This window comes from Hyperolius riggenbachi, chromosome 10 (assembly GCF_040937935.1).
Source record: "Hyperolius riggenbachi isolate aHypRig1 chromosome 10, aHypRig1.pri, whole genome shotgun sequence".
Taxonomy (NCBI): domain Eukaryota; kingdom Metazoa; phylum Chordata; class Amphibia; order Anura; family Hyperoliidae; genus Hyperolius; species Hyperolius riggenbachi.
Genome location: NC_090655.1, coordinates 101,366,569 through 101,390,549, shown reverse-complemented (window position 1 = coordinate 101,390,549; position 23,981 = coordinate 101,366,569). Strand labels below are relative to the sequence as shown.

The 23,981-nt window shown below is 50.8% G+C and overlaps 1 protein-coding gene across 1 annotated transcript; it reads left to right on the top strand.

Moving 5' to 3' along the window:
- Window positions 1–371: 371 nt before the first annotated feature.
- On the top strand, window positions 372–20,573 carry LOC137536705 (uncharacterized; the record flags this gene model as incomplete). The annotated part of the gene is made up of 3 exons (XM_068258933.1): window positions 372–535; window positions 2,162–2,597; window positions 20,376–20,573. Coding segments are annotated over 3 exons (798 nt in total), but the record flags the coding sequence as incomplete, so codon positions are not given.
- Between the last annotated feature and the right edge of the window lie 3,408 nt (window positions 20,574–23,981).

Genomic DNA, 23,981 nt, shown 5'->3' with positions numbered 1-23,981 from the left:
CGAATTGGCCTTAAATAGCTTCCAACACTTGTTTTGGGGGTGAATGATGCAAGAAACATCTTTTTTTCCAAGTAACAACAGCAAGTGATTATGTGGGGATATTCCTTTAAAAAAAAAAAAAAAAAAAAAAGGTGGAAAGAGAAGTTGTGTCCAAAATTCTGTTCAGTAGTGTATATACTTCTTCTTCTTCTTCTGTATCTTTTATATCTTCTTCTTTTTCTTCTTCTTCTTCTTCTATATCTTCTTCTTCTTCTTCTATATCTTCTTCTTCTTCTTCTTCTTCTATATCTTCTTCTTCTTCTTCTTCCTCTTCTTCTTCTATATCTTCTTCTTCTATATCTTCTTTTTCTTCTATATCTTCTTCTTCTTCTATATCTTCTTCTTCTTCTTCTTCTTCTTCGTCTTCGTCTTCGTCTTCTTCTTCTTCGTCTTTGTCTTCTTCTTCGTCTTTGTCTTCTTCTTCATCTTCTTCTTCATCTTCATCTTCTTCATCTTCTTCTTCATCTTCTTCATCTTCTTCTTCATCTTCTTCTTCTATATCTTCTTTTTCTATATCTTATTATTATTATTATTTTTCTATTTCTTCTTCTTCTTTTTCTATATCTTCTTCTTTTTATTACTTTTCTATTTCTTCTTCTTCTTCTTCTTTTTCTATATCTTCTTCTCCTTCATCTTCTTCTTCTTTTTCTATATCTTCTTCTTCTTTTTCTATATCTTCTTCTTCTTCTATATCGTCTTCTTCTTCTTCACTTATTTCTCTTCTATATTTTTTTTTTAAAGAAATGCAGCTATTTTTGAGCGTAATAGCTGGTGGCGCATGGTGGAAGCGCCATTGTATGTGCTCCCTGGCAGTGGAAACACACAGACAGCAGGAGGTAAATTCAGCAAGAGCATCAGCAGGAGAAGGATGATTGTGTGGCAGCAGGCAGTCAATGAGGCAGGCAGCGAGACATAATAGGCTGTGGTACCTAGAAGTGGTACCAGGCTGTAAATACACAGCATGAGGTTCCAGACAGCGGTCGTGAAGCCCACATCGTGTCCAATACACAACTGGGACATCACAGTTTTCAACCCGGACACCTCTAAAAATAATATCACAAAGTATTAAAAAGTATATATATATTTTTTTTTTTTTAAGAAATGCAGCTATTTTTGAGCGTAATAGCTGGTGGCGCATGGTGGAAGCGCCATTGTATGTGCTCCCTGGCAGTGGAAACACACAGACAGCCGGAGGTAAATTCAGCAAGAGCAGAAGCAGGAGGAGGATGATTGTGTGACAGCAGGCAGTCAATGAGGCAGGCAGCGAGACATAATAGGCTGTGGTACCTAGCGGTGGTACCAGGCCGTAAATACACAGCATGAGGTTCCAGACAGTGGTCGTGAAGCCCACATCGTGTCCAATACACAACTGGGACATCACAGTTTTCAACCCGGACACCTCTAAAAATAATATCACAAAGTATTAAAAAGTATATATATATATATTTTTTAAAGAAATGCAGCTATTTTTGAGCATAATAGCTGGTGGCGCATGGTGGAAGCGCCATTGTATGTGCTCCCTGGCAGTGGAAACACACAGACAGCAGGAGGTAAATTCAGCAAGAGCAGCAGCAGGAGGAGGATGATTGTGTGGCAGCAGGCAGTCAATGAGGCAGGCAGCGAGACATTATAGGCTGTGGTACCTAGCGGTGGTACCAGGCCGTAAATACACAGCATGAGGTTCCAGACAACGGTCGTGAAGCCCACATCGTGTCCAATACGCCAGTGATGCTCAAATACCCCTTTTTAAAATTCGAGTTTGGTCGAATTCGAATAGTAAATTATTCGAGGCCAGTCGAATATTCGAGTCGAATAATTTTTACTATTCGATTCGACCTCGGACTTCGAGCTCACTATTCGAGTCGGTATTCGAGCTAACTATTCGAGCTGACTATTCGAATTGGCCTTAAATAGCCTTCCAACACTTGTTTTGAGGGTGAATGATGCAAGAAACCTCTTTTTTTCCAAGTAACAACAGCAAGTGATTATGTGGGGATGTTCCTTTAAAAAAAATGTGGAAAGAGAAGTTGTGTCCTTAATTTTGTTCAGTAGTGTTACTGTATATACTTGTTCTTCTTCTTCTTTATCTTTCTTCTTCTTCTTCTCGATCTTCTTCTTCTATATCTTCTTCTTCTTCTTCTATATCTTCTTCTTCTTCTTCTTTATTGTCTTCTTCTTCTTCTTCTTCTTCTTCTTCTTCTTCTTCTTCTTCTTCTTCTTCTTCTTCTTCTTCTTCTTCTTCTTCTTCTTCTTCTTCTTCTTCTTCTTCTTCTTCTTCTTCTTCTTCATCATCTTCTTCTTCTTCTTCTTCTTCTTCTTCTTCTTCTTCTTCTTCTTCTTCTTCTTCTTCTTCTTCTTCTTCTTCTTCTTCTTCTTCTTCTTCTTCTTCTTCTTCTTCATCTTCTTCATCTTCTTCATCATCTTCTTCATCTTCTTCTTCTTCTTCTTCATCTTCTTCTTCTTCATCTTCTTCATCTTCTTCTTCTTTTTCATCTTCTTCTTCATCATCTTCTTCATCTTCTTCTTCATCTTCTTCTTCTTCATCATCTTCATCTTCTCCTTCCTTTTCAATATCGTCTTCTTCTTCTTCACGTATTTCTCTTTTCAATTTTTTTTTTAAAGAAATGAAACTATTTTTGAGCGTAACAAATAGCTGGTGGGCGCACGCATGTTGGAAGCGCCATTGTATGTGCTCCCTGGCAGTGGAAACACAAAGACAGCAGGAGGTAAATTCAGCAGCAGGAGGAGGAGGATGAGTGTGTGGCAGCAGGCAGTCAATGAGGCAGGCAGCTCGCCGTGACATAATAGCCCTGGTACCTAGCGGTGATACCAGGGCTGTAAATAAACACAACAGGAGGTCCCAGACAGCGGTCGTGCAGCCCACATTGTGTCCAATACACAACTGGGACAACACAGTTTTCAACCCGGGCACCTCAGAAAAATTAAACCTTTTTTTTTTTTTTAATGGTTTGTTTGGTTTTTGGTTTTGCAACCAATATAGCTATTGTTTGACGTAATAGCTGGTGGCAGAGTGGCAGCAGAAGGTAAATCATCTGTGTACCCTGGCAGTGGGAAACACAGACAGACAGCAGCAGCAGGAGGAGGAATGGAGGAGTAGGCGAGCAGCTACTGTTTGACGTAATAGCTGGTGGCAGAGTGGCAGCAGAAGGTAAATCATCTGTGTACCCTGGCAGTGGGAAACACAGACAGACAGCAGCAGCAGCAGCAGGAGGAGGTATGGAGGAGCAGTGTGAGTGTGGCAGCAGGTAGGCAGCGTGACATAATAGCCCTGGTACCTAGCGGTGATACCAGGGCTGTAAATAAACACAACAGGAGGTCCCAGACAGCGGTCGTGCAGCCCACATTGTGTCCAATACACAACTGGGACAACACAGTTTTCAACCCGGGCACCTCAGAAAAATTAAACCTTTTTTTTTTTTTTTAATGGTTTGTTTGGTTTTTGGTTTTGCAACCAATATAGCTATTGTTTGACGTAATAGCTGGTGGCAGAGTGGCAGCAGAAGGTAAATCATCTGTGTACCCTGGCAGTGGGAAACACAGACAGACAGCAGCAGCAGGAGGAGGAATGGAGGAGTAGGCGAGCAGCTACTGTTTGACGTAATAGCTGGTGGCAGAGTGGCAGCAGAAGGTAAATCATCTGTGTACCCTGGCAGTGGGAAACACAGACAGACAGCAGCAGCAGCAGCAGGAGGAGGTATGGAGGAGCAGTGTGAGTGTGGCAGCAGGTAGGCAGCGTGACATAATAGCCCTGGTACCTAGCGGTGATACCAGGGCTGTAAATAAACACAACAGGAGGTCCCAGACAGCGGTCGTGCAGCCCACATTGTGTCCAATACACAACTGGGACAACACAGTTTTCAACCCGGGCACCTCAGAAAAATTAAACCTTTTTTTTTTTTTTAATGGTTTGTTTGGTTTTTGGTTTTGCAACCAATATAGCTATTGTTTGACGTAATAGCTGGTGGCAGAGTGGCAGCAGAAGAAGGTAATTCTGTGTACGCTGGCAGTGGGAAACACAGACAGACAGCAGAAGGGCAGTACACAGCAGCCCACTGTAGGTGTAAAATGTGTGGCTGCAGGCGACGTAATAGTCAAAGTGAACCAGGCTGGCTTAGTGAGCAGGAGCCAGGAGGTGGTAAAGGGTGGTAAGGCACATTAATGATGGTTCCGGCAGCCAGTTCATGTCCCCCTCTCGCCGACAACAGGGGCCAGGAACTCGCCTTCCACCCACGCCTGGTTCATCTTGAGAAACGTCAGTCTGTCCACAGACTTGTGAGACAGACGTGAGCGTTTCTCGGTGACCACACCACCAGCTGCACTGAAGCAGCGCTCGGACAGCACGCTGGAAGGGGGGCAGGACAGCACTTCCAGGGCGTACTGCGCCAGCTCACTCCAGATCTCCATGCGCTTGACCCAATACTCCATGGGATCAACAGGGGCATCGCTGTCAAGCCCGCTGTACGACCCCATGTAGTCAGCCACCATGCGGGTCAGGCGCTGGCTGTGACCGGAGGAGGATGCTGCTGCATGCATCTCCTCTCTAGTCACTGCTGCCGGAGCCTCTACAGTCCTGTAGAGCTCGTGGCTGAGAGACAGCAGGTCTGTGGGGCGCTTGCTGCTGCTGGATGCAGGCACCTGCTGCTGCCTCTGTGCTGGCTGCTGGACAGTGGGGGTGGAAGGCTGGGGGAAGGCTTCCTCCAAGCGCTCAACAAGGGCCTGCTGCAAGCTCCTTATTTGTTGCGCTGGGTCTCCTCCTGCAGGCGGCAGGAACTGGCTCAACTTCCCCTTGAGGCGTGGGTCCAACATCATGCTGATCCAGATGTCCTCCCTCTGCTTCATCTGGATCACCCTGGGGTCCCTGCGCAGGCACGTCAGCATGTGCGCTGCCATTGGGAAGAGGCGGGCCACGTCTGCTGGCACATCGACGTCAGTGCTGTCCTCATCCTCCTCCTCTGCCGCCTCATCCTCTCTCCACCCCCGCACCAACTCAGCTGCGCTGTGCTGATCCCCCTCATCAGCAGCCAGGTCAGGGACCTCCACCAAGTCCTCCTCCTCCTCCCCCTCAGAGGTGGACTGCGCAGCTGGTTGCCGCTCCTGCTGGTCCAAGGCTGCCGCTCCCTGTTCCAGCAAAGCATCGAGGGCCCTGTTCAGCAGAGAAACCAGGGGCACCCACTCGCAGACCATAGCATGGTCCCTGCTCACCATGTTTGTGGCCTGCAGGAAGGGAGCCAGCACTAAGCACACCTGCTGCATGTGCCTCCAGTCATCATCGGGGACGATGGACGGGAAGTTGCTGGTCTTGTCCCTTCTCAGAGCTGCGGAAACAGTGGCCAGGGCAAGGTACTGTTTGACAGCGCGCCTCTGTTCAACCAGACGCTCCAACATCGCCAGGGTGGAGTTCCAGCGAGTCGGAACGTCAAGGATCAGCCGATGGCGTGGCAGATCCAGCTCCTTTTGCACGTCTTCCAGGCTCGCACAGGCTGCAGCCGAGCGCCGGAAGTGACGCACAACATTCCTTGCCGTTTCCAGCAGTTCGCCCATCCCCTGGTAGGTGCGCAGGAACTTCTGCACCACCAGGTTCAGCACGTGGGCAAGACAGGGGATGTGGGTCAGGTTTCCCCTGTCTATTGCGGCAACCAGATTGGCCCCATTGTCGGCCACCACCTCTCCGACTCTGAGGCCTCTGGGGGTCAGCCAAATCCTCTCCTGCTCCTGGAGTTTGGCCAACACATGGGTTGCCGTCAGCTTGGTCTTCCCAAGGCTGACCAAGTGCAGCAGCGCTTGGCAGTGGCGGGCCTTCACGCTGCTGCTGAGGCGGGGGGTTTGGCCAGGTGTGCCGGAGGATGGCAGAGGATCGGAGGAACCTGCTGCAGTTCCCCTGAGCCTGCGGGGTGGCACCACCCACTGTGTTGCTGCTGCTGCTGTGCCCGCTGCTGCTCTCCCATCCTCACCCCCTTCCACCAAGCTGACCCAGTGGACAGTGAAGGACAGGTAGCGGCCTGTCCCGAAGCGGCTGCTCCAGGAGTCCATGGTGACGTGGACCCTTTCACCAACCGCGTGCTCCAGCCCTCGCTCCACATTGGCCATCACAAAGCGGTGCAGTGCAGGAATGGCCTTGCGGGAGAAAAAGTGTCTGCTGGGGAGCTGCCAGTCTGGGGCTGCGCAAGCAAGCAGCGCACGAATGTCGCTCCCCTCCTGCACGAGCGTGTACGGCAGGAGTTGGGAGCACATGGCCCGTGCCAGCAAGCCGTTCAGCTGCCGCACGCGACGGCTGCTGGGAGGCAGAGCCCTAACCACCCTCTGGAAGGACTCGCTCAAAAGGCTCTGGCGTGGCCTTTTGCTGGCACGGGAATCAGCAGACACAGCGGAGGAGGCCACTGAGGACTGGCTGCCAGAACAGGCCTCAGTGTCGGCGGCAGGAGTTGCAGAGGGGGGAGGAGCAGTGCGTTTCCGCACTCCTGCTGGTGCTGCTGGAGGAGCAGGAGGGCGGGTGGCTGCTGTTGCTGCTGCTGCTGCTGAAGGCTGTGCAGTGATGGGTGTGGTGCCACTGCCAGCAGCAGATGCCTTCAGCCTCTGGAACTCCTCATGCTGGTGGAAATGTTTAGCCGCAAGATGGTTGATGAGCGAGCTGGTGCTGAACTTTAAGGGGTCTGCACCTTTGCTCAACTTCCGCTGACAGTGGTTGCAAGTGGCGTACTTGCTGTACACAGTGGGCATGGTGAAAAACCGCCAGATTGGTGACAGAAACTTCCCCCTACGGCATGGAAGCGCTGCTGCCTGTCTCCCTGTGGTGGTTGGGGGGGGGGGCTTGGGTGCGGCTGGGGGTGGTACTGGCTGATGCTGCTGCTGCTGCTGCTGAGCCTGAGACACCAGCAGGCTGTGGGACGCTGCCAATGCTTGCAATGATGCGCCTCCTTGCAAGGCCCACAAGCGCATCCTCCTCCTCCTCCTCAGAGCTGCTGAGGACGACATCCCCTGGAGGTGGTGGCACCCAGTCTCTGTCTGTCACCGGGTCATCATCATCCTCCCCCTCCTGAAACATGTCCTGCTGGGATGAGGACCCCCCAAACTCCTCTCCTGATGCATGGATGGGCTGCTTGACTGTCGCCACAGTCTTGCTGTCCAATCCCTCATCCCCCAAAGTGCCCATCAGCATCTCCTCCTCAAGATCGCCAACAACAGCAGACAATTTACTCATGATGCCTGGGGTCAAAAGACTGCTGAATGACAGGTCGGCGAGTGACGGTGAACTGGCCTCCTCCCCAGACCCTGCTGGGCGGCTGCTGCGAACAGGGGTGGTGGTGGTGGTGAGGGTGGAGGCCTCGGATGCAGAGCTGATGGCGGGCTGCTCATCCTCCGTCATGAGTTGCACCACAGTGTCTGCATCCTTTTCCTCAATGGGACGTTTCCGACCCGGCTGGAGGAAAATGGGAGCAGGTGCTACACGCTGCTGCTGCTGTGTCTCTGCAGCGTGAGTTGCAGATGCTCCTGCTGGGCGGCGCCCAAGGCGTCCACGGCCAGTGGCTATGGGAGGAATGTTAGCCACTGACGCTGCTGCTGCGGAACTGTGCATGGTGGCGCGCCCGCGGCCGCGGCTTGCCACAATGCTGCTCCCTCTCCTCCTGATTCCCTTGCTGCCCTTCCCCTTGCCCAAACTGCGCTGGCTGCCACTTCCAGACATCTTAAATGTTTTGGGCGTATAGACAAAAGTTTTGTAAAAGGGCGGGTGAAAAGTGGGGTACTTTAATGGAGTGGGTTGGTTGGTGAGGTGACTGAGTGAGTGTCCCCTAGTACAGTAAGTAAGTAGTAACAGTCAGGAAGTACAACTAGCAGTTACAATAATCAGTAGTAATCACAAGTAAATTTAGTGTGTGTACACTCAGACAGTGAGTGCACGCACGCAGGAGCTAGTAGCCTATGAACACAGTGACTGAGTGTCCTAGACTCCTAGTACAGTAAGAGTAAGTAGTAACAGTAAGTAGAACTAACTAATTACAATAATCAATCAGCGATCAGAAGGAAATGGAGTGTGGGTGTGTGTACACTCAGACAGTGAGTGCACGCACGCAAGAGCTAGTAGCCTATGAACACAGTGACTGAGTGTCCTAGACTCCTAGTACAGTAAGAGTAAGTAGTAACAGTAAGTACAACTAACTAATTACGATAATCAATCAGCGATCAGAAGGAAATGGAGTGTGGGTGTGTGTACACTCAGACAGTGAGTGCACGCACGCAGGAGCTAGTAGCCTATGGACAGTGACTGAGTGTCCTAGACTCCTAGTACAGTAAGAGTAAGTAGTAACAGTAAGTAGAACTAACTAATTACAATAATCAATCAGCGATCAGAAGGAAATGGAGTGTGGGTGTGTGTACACTCAGACAGTGAGTGCACGCACGCAGGAGCTAGTAGCCTATGAACACAGTGACTGAGTGTCCTAGACTCCTAGTACAGTAAGAGTAAGTAGTAACAGTAAGTAGAACTAACTAATTACAATAATCAATCAGCGATCAGAAGGAAATGGAGTGTGGGTGTGTGTACACTCAGACAGTGAGTGCACGCACGCAGGAGCTAGTAGCCTATGAACACAGTGACTGAGTGTCCTAGACTCCTAGTACAGTAAGAGTAAGTAGTAACAGTAAGTAGAACTAACTAATTACGATAATCAATCAGCGATCAGAAGGAAATGGAGTGTGGGTGTTTGTACACTCAGACAGTGAGTGCACGCACGCAGGAGCTAGTAGCCTATGAACACAGTGACTGAGTGTCCTAGACTCCTAGTACAGTAAGAGTAAGTAGTAACAGTAAGTACAACTAACTAATTACGATAATCAATCAGCGATCAGAAGGAAATAGAGTGTGGGTGGTGTGTGTACACTCAGACAGTGAGTGCACGCACGCAGGAGCTAGTAGCCTATGAACACAGTGACTGAGTGTCCTAGACTCCTAGTACAGTAAGAGTAAGTAGTAACAGTAAGTACAACTAACTAATTACGATAATCAATCAGCGATCAGAAGGAAATAGAGTGTGGGTGGTGTGTGTACACTCAGACAGTGAGTGCACGCACGCAGGAGCTAGTAGCCTATGGACAGTGACTGAGTGTCCTAGACTCCTAGTACAGTAAGAGTAAGTAGTAACAGTAAGTAGAACTAACTAATTACAATAATCAATCAGCGATCAGAAGGAAATGGAGTGTGGGTGTGTGTACACTCAGACAGTGAGTGCACGCACGCAGGAGCTAGTAGCCTATGAACACAGTGACTGAGTGTCCTAGACTCCTAGTACAGTAAGAGTAAGTAGTAACAGTAAGTAGAACTAACTAATTACAATAATCAATCAGCGATCAGAAGGAAATGGAGTGTGGGTGGTGTGTGTACACTCAGACAGTGAGTGACCGCACGCAGGAGCTAGTAGCCTATGGACAGTGACTGAGTGTCCTAGACTCCTAGTACAGTAAGAGTAAGTAGTAACAGTAAGTAGAACTAACTAATTACAATAATCAATCAGCGATCAGAAGGAAATGGAGTGTGGGTGGTGTGTGTACACTCAGACAGTGAGTGCACGCACGCAGGAGCTAGTAGCCTATGAACACAGTGACTGAGTGTCCTAGACTCCTAGTACAGTAAGAGTAAGTAGTAACAGTAAGTAGAACTAACTAATTACAATAATCAATCAGCGATCAGAAGGAAATGGAGTGTGGGTGGTGTGTGTACACTCAGACAGTGAGTGACCGCACGCAGGAGCTAGTAGCCTATGGACAGTGACTGAGTGTCCTAGACTCCTAGTACAGTAAGAGTAAGTAGTAACAGTAAGTAGAACTAACTAATTACAATAATCAATCAGCGATCAGAAGGAAATGGAGTGTGGGTGGTGTGTGTACACTCAGACAGTGAGTGACCGCACGCAGGAGCTAGTAGCCTATGGACAGTGACTGAGTGTCCTAGACTCCTAGTACAGTAAGAGTAAGTAGTAACAGTAAGTAGAACTAACTAATTACAATAATCAATCAGCGATCAGAAGGAAATGGAGTGTGGGTGGTGTGTGTACACTCAGACAGTGAGTGACCGCACGCAGGAGCTAGTAGCCTATGGACAGTGACTGAGTGTCCTAGACTCCTAGTACAGTAAGAGTAAGTAGTAACAGTAAGTAGAACTAACTAATTACGATAATCAATCAGCGATCAGAAGGAAATGGAGTGTGGGTGTGTGTACACTCAGACAGTGAGTGCACGCACGCAGGAGCTAGTAGCCTATGGACAGTGACTGAGTGTCCTAGACTCCTAGTACAGTAAGAGTAAGTAGTAACAGTAAGTAGAACTAACTAATTACGATAATCAATCAGCGATCAGAAGGAAATAGAGTGTGTGTTGTGTGTGTACACTCAGACAGTGAGTGCAGTGCGCACACGCAGGAGCTAGTAGCCTATATGAACAGTGACAGTGAGTGTCCCTACGGGTACAGTAAGAGTAAGTAGTAAGTAAGTACAACTAACTAACAATAATCTATCAGTAATCAGAAGGAAATAGAGTGTGTGTACTGTACACACAGACAGTGAGTGAGTGCACACACGCAGGAGCTAGCTAGTAGCCTATAAACAGTGACAGTCAGTGAGTGTCCTACTCCTAGTACAGTATAACTACAATACTATTAGTAAAGGACAGCAGAAATACTGGTATAGATGAGAGAAATAAACAGAGGACAGCTGCCCACAGAGGCAAGGCCCCCCTGAGGCCTAAACCTGTAAGCTTGCAGCAGCTGCCTGTCTCTAATGTAACACACAAGCTACTAACTAAAATACAATGTCTATCTAACTAACAACAATATAGGTGTATATGGCAGGTGTAGGTGAGCAAAAACGCTAGGTAAATGATCACAATAGAGCACTTGCTAAGCCAAAGCACAAAGGAGCAACTCTCTCTCTGTACAAGTCTCAGGCAAGCATGGAGAAACGGAACATGGCGGCCGCTATTTATAGGGTAGGGGCTGGCCAGGGTCCCCCTCTGTGATTGGCTGCCGTCAGAGGGCCTGGGAGCCCTCTGATTGGCTCTAAGGACATCAATCTGGGCTATGACGCTATTCGAGCTCGGTACCGAGCTCGAATAGCGCCGGGTTGCTCGAATAGCTCGAATAGTGAATGGGCTATTCGAGTGTACTCGGATAGCCCATTCGAATAGCTACAGCTATTCGGAGCTCGAATACCGAGCTCGAATAGCTGAAAAAGAGCTCGAATATTCGAGCTCTGCTGAGCACCACTACAATACGCAACTGGGACAACACAGTTTTCAACCCGGACACCTCAGAAAAATTAAACCTTTTTTCTTTTTTAATGGTTTATTATTATTTTTTTTACAGCAAATTACACATATAGCTATTGTTGGACGTAATAGCTGGTGGCAGAGTGGCAGCAGAAGGTAAAATCTGTGTACCCTGGCAGTGGGAAACACAGACAGACAGACAGCAGCAGCAGCAGGAGGAATAGAGGAGTAGTGTGAGTGTGGCAGCAGGTAGGTATGCAGCGTGACATAATAGCCCTGGTACCTAGCGGTGATACCAGGGCTGTAAATAAACACAACAGGAGGTCCCAGACAGCGGTCGTGCAGCCCACATCGTGTCCAATACACAGCTGGGACAACACAGTTTTTAACCCGGGCACCTCAGAAAAATTAAACCTTTTTTTTTTTAATGGTTTACTTTTTTTTTTTTTTTTTGACAGCAAATTTAACATATAGCTATTGTTGGACGTAATAGCTGGTGGCAGAGTGGCAGCAGAAGGTAAAATCTGTGTACCCTGGCAGTGGGAAACACAGACAGCAGCAGCAGCAGGAGGAATGGAGGAGTAGTGTGAGTGTGGCAGCAGGTATGTAGGCAGCGTGACATAATAGCCCTGGTACCTAGCGGTGATACCAGGGCTGTAAATAAACACAACAGGAGGTCCCAGACAGCGGTCGTGCAGCCCACATCGTGTCCAATACACAACTGGGACAACACAATTTTCAACCCGGGCACCTCAGAAAAATTAAACCTTTTTTTTTTTTAATGGTTTACTTTTTTTTTTTGACAGCAAATTTAACATATAGCTATTGTTGGACGTAATAGCTGGCGGCAGAGTGGCAGCAGAAGGTAAAATCTGTGTACCCTGGCAGTGGGAAACACAGACAGACAGACAGCAGCAGCAGCAGGAGGAATGGAGGAGTAGTGTGAGTGTGGCAGCAGGTATGTAGGCAGCGTGACATAATAGCCCTTGTACCTAGCGGTGATACCAGGGCTGTAAATAAACACAACAGGAGGTCCCAGACAGCGGTCGTGCAGCCCACATCGTGTCCAATACACAACTGGGACAACACAGTTTTCAACCCGGGCACCTCAGAAAAATTAAACCTTTTTTTTTTTTTTTTAATGGTTTACTTTTTTTTTTTTTTTTTGACAGCAAATTTAACATATAGCTATTGTTAGACGTAATAGCTGGTGGCAGAGTGGCAGCAGAAGGTAAAATCTGTGTACCCTGGCAGTGGGAAACACAGACAGACAGACAGCAGCAGCAGCAGGAGGAATGGAGGAGTAGTGTGAGTGTGGCAGCAGGTATGTAGGCAACGTGACATAATAGCCCTGGTACCTAGCGGTGATACCAGGGCTGTAAATAAACACAACAGGAGGTACCAGACAGCGGTCGTGCAGCCCACATCGTGTCCAATACACAACTGGGACAACACAGTTTTTAACCCTGGCACCTCAGAAAAATTAAACCTTCTTTTTTTTTTTTAATGGTTTACTTTTTTTTTTTTTTTGACAGCAAATTTAACATATAGCTATTGTTGGACGTAATAGCTGGTGGCAGAGTGGCAGCAGAAGGTAAAATCTGTGTACCCTGGCAGTGGGAAACACAGACAGACAGCAGAAGGGTAGTACACAGCAGCCCACTGTAGGTGTAAAATGTGTGGCTACAGGCGACGTAATAGTCAAACTGAACCAGGATGGCTTAGTAGTGAGCAGGAGCCAGGAGGTGGTAAAGGGTGGTAAGGCATATTAACAATGGTTCCGGCAGCCAGTTCATGTCCCCCTCTCGCCGACAACAGGGTCCAGGAACTCGCCTTCCACCCACGCCTGGTTCATCTTGAGAAACGTCAGTCTGTCCACAGACTTGTGAGACAGACGTGAGCGTTTCTCGGTGACCACGCCACCAGCTGCACTGAAGCAGCGCTCGGACAGCACGCTGGAAGGGGGACAGAACAGCACTTCCAGGGCGTACTGCGCCAGCTCGCTCCAGATCTCCAGGCGCTTGACCCAATACTCCATGGGATCAACAGGGGCATCGCTGTCAAGCCCGCTGTAGGACCACATGTAGTCAGCCACCATGCGGGTCAGGCGCTGGCTGTGACCGGAGGAGGATGCTGCTGCATGCACCTCCTCTCTAGTCACTGCTGGAGCCTCTACAGTCCTGTAGAGCTCGTTGCTGAGAGACAGCAGGTCTGTGGGGCGCTTGCTGCTGGATGCAGGCACCTGCTGCTGTCTCTGTGCTGGCTGGACAGTGGGGGTGGAAGGCTGGGGGAAGGCTTCCTCCAAGCGCTCAACAAGGGCCTGCTGCAAGCTCCTTATTTGTTGCGCTGGGTCTCCTCCTGCAGGAGGCAGGAACTGGCTCAACTTCCCCTTGAGGCGCGGGTCCAACATCATGCTGATCCAGATGTCCTCCCTCTGCTTCATCTGGATCACCCTGGGGTCCTGGCGCAGGCACGTCAGCATGTGCGCTGCCATTGGGAAGAGGCGGGCCACGTCTGCTGGCACATCGACGGCAGTGCTGTCCTCATCCTCCTCCTCTGCCGCCTCATCCTCTCTCCACCCCCGCACCAACTCAGCTGCACTGTGCTGATCCCCCTCATCAGCAGCAAGGTCAGGGACCTCCACCAAGTCCTCCTCCTCCTCCCCCTCAGAGGTGGACTGTGCAGCTGCATGCCGCTCCTGCTGGGCCAAGGCTGCCGCTCCCTGTTCCAGCAAAGCATCGAGGGCCCTGTTCAGCAGACAAACCAGGGGCACCCACTCGCAGACCATAGCATGGTCCCTGCTCACCATGTTGGTGGCCTGCAGAAAGGGAGCCAGCACTAAGCACACCTGCTGCATGTGCCCCCAGTCGTCATCGGGGACGATGGAGGGATGTTGCTGGTCTTGTCCCTTTTCTGAGCGGCGGACACAGTGGCCAGGGCAAGGTACTGGTTGACAGCGTGCTTCTGTTCAACCAGACGCTCCAACATCGCCAGGGTGGAGTTCCAGCGAGTTGGAACGTCAAGGATCAGCCGATGGCGTGGCAGCTCCAGCTCCTTTTGCACGTCTTCCAGGCTCGCAGAGGCTGCAGCCGAGCACCGGAAGTGATGCACAACATTCCTTGCCGTTTTCAGCAGTTCGCCCATCCCCTGGTAGGTGCGCAAGAACTTCTATCGCTAGGTTAGAGGTAGGTCTTCCCCAAGGGGGTACGTCACCGCCGTAGGGAAGTCTATTAGGTCATAATTTGTGCACTAATTATCACTGAAGCTAACACCCCCCCTTGGTCTATAGTGATGCAGGGTGTGTAATATAGTCCAGGTTCTGGAGCTCTGCCCACTGATGCAGCTTAATCACTAATTCCCCCTCCCTCTCTTTGCCTGCAGTGTATGCTGGGTGTGTAATATAGTCCAGTTTCTGGAGCTCTGCTCACCATTGCAGTTAAACCATTCAGGTATGAGGTCTGTTTGAAAGCGCTGCCATATCTCCCACTGTGCAAGAACTTCTGCACCACTAGTGTTGGGCGAACAGTGTTCGCCACTGTTCGGGTTCTGCAGAACATCACCCTGTTCGGGTGATGTTCGAGTTCGGCCGAACACCTGATGGTGTTCGGCCTTTTAAGTTCGGGTTCGCCCCGAACTACTAATTGGCCGCCGAACAGGGCCGAACAGGGCCCCTGTTCGGCCGAATACTGCCCCCCTATGGGGTCGCAGGCATAAGGGGGGAGCATGCCCCGATCGCGGGGGGGGCGGTCGGAAATTCCCCCCACCCCCTCCGCTAGCGCTCCCCCCTCTGCCCGCTTCCCCATACAAAAGTTTCAGGAAGTACCGGTCCGGTGGTAGTGGGTGGCTGGCAGTGGGCGGCACTGTGAAGTGAGTGACTGAGGAGGAGGAGTCCGGAGAGTGACGCGTTGATGGAGGCCGGGCAGCGGGCGGTTCAGCAGTAGTACGGTACTACTGCTGAACCGCCCGCTGCCCGGCCTTCCTCAACGCGTCACTCTCCGGACTCCTCCTCCTCAGTCACTCACTTCACAGTGCCGCCCACTGCCAGCCACCCACTACCACCGGACCGGTACTTCCTGAAACTTTTGTATGGGGAAGCGGGCAGAGGGGGGAGCGCTAGCGGAGGGGGTGGGGGGAATTTCCGACCCCCCCCCCCCCCCGCGATCGGGGCATGCTCCCCCCTTATGCCTGCGACCCCATAGGGCCCCCAAAAGCGGGATGTTCGGGGAGTTCGGGGTTCGGCCCGAACATGCCGAACATTGCGGCCATGTTCGGCGAACTTTCCCGAACCCGAACATCCAGGTGTTCGCCCAACACTATGTACCACCAGGTTCAGCACGTGGGCAAGACAGGGGATGTAGGTCAGGTTTCCCCTGTCGATCGCGGCAACCAGATTGGCCCCATTGTCGGCCACCACCTCTCCGACTCTGAGGCCTCTGGGGGTCAGCCAAATCCTCTCCTGCTCCTGGAGTTTGGCCAACACATGGGTTGCCGTCAGTTTGGTCTTGGCAGTGGCGTGGCTTCACGCTGCTGCTGAGGCGGGGGGTTTGGCCAGGTGTGCCGGAGGATGGCAGAGGATCGGAGGAACCTGCTGCAGTTCCCCTGACCCTGCGGGGTGGCACCACCCACTGTGTTGCTGCTGCTGCTGTGCCCGCTGCTGCTCTCCCATCCTCACCCCCTTCCACCAAGCTGACCCAGTGGGAAGTGAAGGACAGGTAGCGGCCTGTCCCGAAGCGGCTGCTCCAGGAGTCCGTGGTGACGTGGACCCTTTCACCAACCGCGTGCTCCAGCCCTCGCTCCACATTGGCCATGACAAAGCGGTGCAGTGCAGGCATGACCTGGCGGGCGAAGAAGTGTCTGCTGGGGAGCTGCCAGTCTGGGGCTGCACAAGCAAGCAGCGCACGCATGTCGCTCCCCTCCTGCACGAGCGTGTACGGCAGGAGTTGGGAGCACATGGCCCGTGCCAGCAAGCTGTTCAGCTGACGCACGCGACGGCTGCTGGGAGGCAGAGCCCTAACCACCCCCTGGAAGGACTCGCTCAAAAGGCTCTGGCGTTGCCTTTTGCTAGCACGGGAACCAGCGGAAACAGCAGAGGAGGCCACTGAGGACTGGCTGCCAGAACAGGCCTCAGTGTCGGCGGCAGGAGTTGCAGAGGGGGGAGGAGCAGTGCGTTTCCTCACTCCTGCTGGTGCTGCTGGAGGAGCAGGAGGGCGGGTGGCTGCTGTTGCTGCTGCTGCTGCTGAAGGCTGTGCAGTGATGGGTGTGGTGCCACTGCCAGCACCAGATGCCTTCAGCCTCTGGAACTCCTCATGCTGGTGGTAATGTTTAGCAGCAAGATGGTTGATCAGAGAGCTGGTGCTGAACTTTAAGGGGTCTGCACCTTTGCTCAACTTCCGCTGACAGTGGTTGCAAGTGGCGTACTTGCTGTCAACTGTGGGCATGGTGAAAAATTGCCAGATTGGTGACAAGAAAAGCCCCCTACGGCCTGGAGCCGCTGCTGCCTGTCTCCCTGTGGTGGTTGGGGGGGGGGGGGGGGGGCTTGGGTGCGGCTGGTGGTGGTACTGGCAGATTCTGCTGCTGCTGCTGCTGAGCCTGAGACACCAGCAGGCTGTGGGACCTGCCTACTGCTGCCAATGCTTGCAATGATGCGCCTCCTTGCAAGGCCCACAAGCGCATCCTCCTCCTCCTCCTCAGAGCTGCTGATGATGACATCCCCAGGTGCTGGTGGTGGCAGCACCCAGTCTTTGTCTGTCACCACGTCATCATCATCATCAACATCCTCCCCCTCCTGAAACATGTCCTGCTGGGATGATGACCCCCCAAACTCCTCTCCTGATGCATGGATGGGCTGCTTGACTGTCGCCACAGTCTTGCTGTCCAATCCCTCATCCCCCATAGTGCCCATCAGCATCTCCTCCTCCAAATCGCCAACAACAGCAGACAATTGACTCATGACGCCTGGGGTCAAAAGACTGCTGAATGACAGATCGCCAACTGACGGTGAACTGGCCTCCTCCCCAGGCCCTGCTGGGCGGCTGCTGCGAACAGGGGTGGTGGTGGTGGTGGTGGTGAGGGTGGAGGCCTCGGATGCAGAGCTGATGGCAGGCTGCTCATTCTCCGTCATCAGTTGCACCACAGTGGCTGCATCCTTTTCCTCAATGGGACGTTTCCGACCCGGCTGGAGGAAAATAGGAGCAGGTACTACACGCTGCTGCTGCTGCTGTGTCTCTGCAGCGTGAGTTGCTCCTGCTGGGCGGCGCCCAAGGCGTTCACAGCCAGTGGCTATAGGCGGAATGTTAGCCACTGACGCAGCTGCTGCTGCTGCGGAACTGTGCATGGTGGCGCGGCCGCGGCTTGCCACAATGCTGCTCCCTCTCCTCCTGATTCCCTTGCTGCCCTTCCCCTTGCCCAAACCGCGCTGGCTGCCACTTCCAGACATCTTAGATGTTTTGGGCGTAAACAAAAAAGTTTTTTAAAAGGACGGGTGAAAAAGTGGGGTACTTTAAAGAGGAACTGTAACGACAAAACGTCCCCTGGGGGGTACTCACCTCGGGTAGGGGAAGCCTCCGGATCCTAATGAGGCTTCCCACGCCATCCTCCATCCGTCAGGTGTCTCGCTGCAGCCCTCCGTGCAGCGGTGACGTAATATTTACCCTCCCGGCTCCTGCGCAGGCGCTCTGACGGCTGTCGGCTCCGAAGTAGGCGGAAATACCCGATCGCCGTCGGGTCTGCTCTACTGCGCAGGCGCAAGTTTCCGACGCCTGCGCAGTAGAGCGGACCCGACGGAGATCGGGTATTTCCGTCTATTTCCGTGCCGAAAGCCGCCATAGCGCCCCCGCTGGAGCCAGCAAAGGTAAATATTGAACTGACAGTCGGCTCTGTCGCCGGCTGTTCGGAGGGCTGCAGCGAGACCCCCGTGGGACAGAGGACGGTGTGGGAAGCCTCATTAGGATCCGGAGGCTTCCCCCACCCGAGGTGAGTACCCCCCAGGGGAGGTTTTTGTTGTTACAGAGTCTCTTTAATGGAGTGGGTTGGTGGGTGAGGTGACACTAATCACTAAGTGATTAGATCGCTAAGTGATTACTAGTACAGTACAAATACAAAATACAATAATTAGGAATCAGTAAGTGTGAACAGTGAACAGTGAGTGTGTCCCCTAGTACACTAACTAGAAAATACAATAATCAGTAGTAATCAGATTCAGTAGAAGGAAATAGAGTGTGTGTACACTACAGACAGTGCACGCGCACACACACGCAGGAGCTAGCCTATGAACAGTGACTGAGTGTCCCTCCCTAGTACAGTAAGAACTAGAAAATACAATAATCAGATTCAGTAGTAATCAGTTGATTCAGTAGAAGGGAATACTGTGTGTGTACTGTACAGACAGTGCACGCACACACACACACACACAGGAGCTATGAACAGTAACAGTGAGTGTCCCTAGTACAGTATAGAGTATACAAAATACAATAATCAATCACTAAGTAAAGGACAAGACAGGGTAGAATAAACAGCAGAAACAGTGGTTAGGTATAGATCAGAAATAAACTAACAGAGGACAGGAGGACAGCTGCCCACACAGGCAAGGCCCTGAGGCCTAAAGCTGTGTAAGCTTGCCTGCAGCAGCTGCCTGTCTCTATGTAACACACAAGCTACTAACTAAAATACAATCTCTATCTAGCTAACAACAATATAGGTGTATAGAGCAGGTGTATGTGAGCAAAAACGCTAGGTAGTTGACCACTATAGAGCACTTGCTAAGCCAAAGCACAAAGGAGCAGATCTCTCTCTGTACAAAGTCAGGCAAGGACGGAAAAACCTAACATGGCGGCCGCTATTTATAGGGTAGGGGCTGGCCAGGGTCCCCCTCTGTGATTGGCTGCCGTCAGAGAGCCTGGGAGCCCTCTGATTGGCTCTAAGGACATCAATCTGGGCTATGACGCTATTCGAGCTCGATATTCGAGCTCGAATAGCGCTGTTTGCTTGAATAGCTCGAATAGTGAGTGGGCTATTCGAGTTCACTCGAATAGCCCATTCGAATAGCTGCAGCTTTTCGAGCTCGGTATTCGAGCTCGAATAGCTGAAAAAGAGCTCGAATATTCGAGCTACTCGAATATTCGAGCTCTGCTGAGCATCCCTGGTCACATGATTGGTAACTGCGAGACTATGGGAAAAGCTGAATCATCATCATATGAGACAATAGCATTAAACCTACTTTTTTAGCTTTTTAAAACAGAAAATAAAACTGGGAGGTTCCTAAAAAATACATTTTTCAGGAGTAGGATGGATGAAATTGTTTTTCCCTATACCTCCATGGCAGCACATCGGGTTTAGGCCCCACCCCTAATACCCCACAGGATCAAGTATCTATAAATGTTTTGCTGACCCTCCCCTTCGTGTCTTTTTCATTCCTGTCCTTCACCTCACAGGATCGGCAGGTGATTCTTGCTGAATTTTTTTCTTTTTACCCCCTTGCCGGCCGCATCATGTGGCCATCCACTCAGGCAGCCTCCCCTGTAGCGATGCCATTCACATAGGGCTTTAAACAAGCCTGATGGATGGGGACCCCGTTCTGCTGGTCTTGGGGGTCCGTTTTGTGTCTCCCTAACTCAGGCACTAATTAGTTTCATCTGTAATTGTGGGACACGAAGTTTTCTGCAGCGCTTACCACTCTAATGGAGTGTGCTGGCCGGGCATCCTTTTCCTCCCTTCTCGGTGCGGCGTGCGTTCCACTGCGCAGTAGTATGCGCTCCAGGGTCTCTGCCGGAAGTGACGCGTACTTCCGGGTTACGCCGGCCCAATGCGGACATTGGTCCGCGTGACGAGGAGGCGGATGTGACGTCAGGGGCACTCGAACGGGGTTTTTTAAAGCAGAATGGCTGCGGCGGCGGCGGTGCTCTACATTCCCGCATGCAGTGAAGGTCGGAAATCCGTCTGTTCCCCTTTCCAACTGGAGATAGAGCCCTGCAGTTGTGGATCTTCCGGTGAGCTTATTCTGCCAGGTGACTGGTTAGTCCCTGGTTGTGTATTGTTTTCTTACCTGCTTCTTCTATCTTTTCCAGCACCTGGCTGGTATTGGCCAGCAACCATGGATGCCCATAGGCCCCACACAGACCAGCGCTCTTTGGAGTGCATTACTGAGGGCACTGTTTCTGTTTGTTGCAGCCCTGGAAGACTTGGAAGAATGTTTCGCTCCCTATCAGGAGGTCATTACAGAAGACGATAATCTAGCAGATCTCACTACAGTAGATCTCGCATGAGAACAAGATCGAGGTCCAGATCGAGGTCTCCGGTGTATCGTCACAAAGAGAAACTTTGCTGGGCATGTGCAAAGCCAGTGGCTCCGGGGAAGACGGTGTGTCCAGACTGCTTTCTAGAGCTGGGCAGAGAGCCAACTCCGGAACCAATAAACGTAACAGAAGCAATACAGAAGGCTGTCCAAGAGTCTATGAGTTCCTACATAGCAAGTCTCCCTCCTGCTCAACCTCAGTCTGCTCAAGTTCAGCCTGTGCCTATGTTCCCGGAGGAGGAGGAAGTCTCCCTGGGATTTGGCTTTGCATTAGTGGACCCATTCATTAAAGCAGTGCGTGAAGTACTAGAATGGGAAGATGTACAGGAGGAAGATGAGGAAAAGACTAAGAAGAAGGCGAATAAGACATACTATAAACACATAGATAAGACAAAGCGTACCTTTCTGGTGATGGAGGAAATAAGTGCTATAATTCAGGAAGAGTGGCGTAAGATGGAGAAAAAGGTTCCTATGGCTAATAGATTTTCAAAGATGTACCCACTACCTCAGGCGGATACAAGTTCATTAGATGAGCCCCCAGTGGTGGATGCCTTGGTTACTCGGCTGGCAAAGCACGTCACACTCCCAATCGAGGATGCTATAACCTTCAGAGATACTATGGAACGCAAGATAGATATGGACCTGAAAAAAATTTACACAGGGTCAGGAGGCGCTTGCAAACCAGCAATCGCACTAACATCGGTGGGGAAGGCTGTCAGAGCCTGGACAGAGAATGCTGAGCAGATGATCAGAGATGATGTAGACAAAGACACTTTGAATGCAAGTTTGGAAGACCTTAAAATTGCAGGCGATTTCATTGGAGAATCAGCGATAGATGTCCTCCGCTCGTCAGCAAGGTCCATGCTATACTCCGTGACCGCAAAGAGGGCACTGTGGTTGAGGTCCTGGTCAGCGGACCCAGCTTCCCGTCAGTTGTGGTGCAAGATCCCCTTTGATGGTAAGACTCTTTTCGGCGAGAAGATGGACTCAGCTATTTCGAGGGTGACGGGCGGGAAGTCGGGTTTGCTTCCACAGGATAGGCGCCCGAAGAGACAACCAGGTACTCCCTCCGCACAACCCACTCCGAGATACAGGAATGCTAGGTCTTACAGACCGGGTAGGAATTACAGAAACAATTGGCAAGCAAACCAGGCATCGACTAGTAGAGCTTAAAAACAGAAAGGCACTCAGCCCTCTCAGGGGAACAAGAAATCCTTTTGACAACCAGCTCATCCAGAGGAGTCCGGTAGGGGCGAGACTGAAACAGTTCAGCTAGGTTTGGCGACGAGAAGTAAAATCCCCCTGGGTGGTGAGAACAATATCATCAGGACACTTCTGGACATTCAAGAGGGCTCCTCCACAAGATTCCTTCAGATTAACGCGGATTCCGGTATGCCCCCAGAAGAAGGAAATTCTGGAAACGTATCTGCAGGGGCTTGTGAACAAACAAGCAATTGTGCCAGTCCCGAGACAGGAAAGACGTCAGGGATTTTATTCAAGACTATTTTTTGTACTGAAAAAAACAGGCGATCTCCGACCGGTCTTAGATCTGAAAAGACTGAATTCGTACATAACACTCGGAAAGTTCAAGATGGAATCCTTGCACACGATCATAATGGCGGTAAATCCCAAGGACTTTAAGCTTTCTATCGATCTGGAGGATGCCTATTTACATGTGCCAATTCAAGCAGACCTACAGAAGTACTTAAGGTTTGCGGTAGGGGGAGACCATTATCAGTTCGTATGTCTTCCTTTTGGAATTTGCACGGCACCCAGGACATTTTCCAAGCTGCTTCTGGAGATAATAGCCCTAGTAAGGTTTCAAGGGGTCCGTGCGTTCCATTATCTAGACGATATCCTGCTATTGTCCAATACGGTAAAAGAGGGTCTGTTCCACAGGGACTTGTTAGTCAACACTCTACTCAGGTTCGGCTGGTTAATAAATTATTCCAAAAGCCATCTTCAACCTACCCAAGACTTGGTGTATCTGGGAGCAAGATTTCGCACTCAGTGGAATTCAGTGGGTCTCCTGGACGAGAAGATCCCAGTAATAAAGCAGAGGGTATTGCAGATGTTCCTATCCACCACAGCTTCAGCAAGAATGTGCCTAAGAGTTCTGGGGACTATGTCGGCTGCTATCCCAATGGTTCCTTGGACCCATTGGAGGCTCAGGAATCTTCAGCATGGATTTCTAATCCAATGGGATGGTCACAGTCTGTGCCAGAATATTCGAATCACAAAGCTCATGAAGAAAGATCTGCCTTGGTGGCTGGAAGAGGAAAACCTAAGGAAGTGCCTTCCCTTAGAGCACAAAGTACCGATAACGATCGATACAGATGCCAGCCAGAGAGGCTGGGGAGCGACGTGTGGTTCACAAGTGGCTCAGGGAATCTGGCCACAATACATGAAGTACTGGCCAGCCAACAGGCTAGAACTGAGAGCTGCCTTTTGTGCCCTGCTACACTTTCAGGCACTCATCAGGGGGAAAGAAGTTCTGCTGAGGATGGACAACAAGATGGCGGTGGCCTACGTTCGCAATCAAGGAGGGTCTCGCAGCCAATCCCTGATGGAAGAGGCAGACCTGAACTTTACGTGGGCAACGAGGTGTCTGAGTTCACTAACAGCAATATACATACCGGGTCTGTCCAACACTGTTCCGGACTACCTGAGCAGAGTAATAGTGTTGAACAACAAGTGGGAGTTAGAGGATTCAGCCTTCTGGATGATATGCACACATTGGCAGGCACCAGAATTGGATCTGTTGGCATCTCGCAGCAACAGGAAGTGCCAGCGCTACTTCAGCAGGTTCCCGGAGAGAGAGGCGGAGGCGATAGATGCTTTGACGACAGAGTGGAACTTTCAGGTGGCTTACGCTTTCCCTCCAACGCCCCTCATCATGAGATTATTACAGAGGCTGAGGTCGGAACCAGTGGTCTTGTTGGTAGTTCTCCCTTGGTGGCCGAGAAGACCCTGGTTCCCTATGATCTCTCAGATGTCGATGTCCAATCCTCTCCCTCTCCCAGACAGCAGGACTCTGTTGTCCCAAGGGCCAGTGGTTCATCCGAATCCTTCCCGGCTGAAGTTGACTGCTTGGAAGTTGAGAGGAGGAAGTTGGCGGATATAGGCTGCTCAGACTCGGTTATCTCAACGCTACTAAAAGCAAGAAAGGTAAATACGAATTCAACATACCACCGCATTTGGAAAGTTTTTCTGGAGTTCGCCAGAAAAGAATAATTTGGTCCTGTTAAGCCTCCAGTGCATCAACTTCTCGCCTTCCTACAGATGGGAGTGGATAAGGGACTATCATTCCATTCACTGAAAGTACAAATTTCTGCGATTTCGGCCCTGACTAGCCATCGTTGGGCTTTTAATCCCTTGA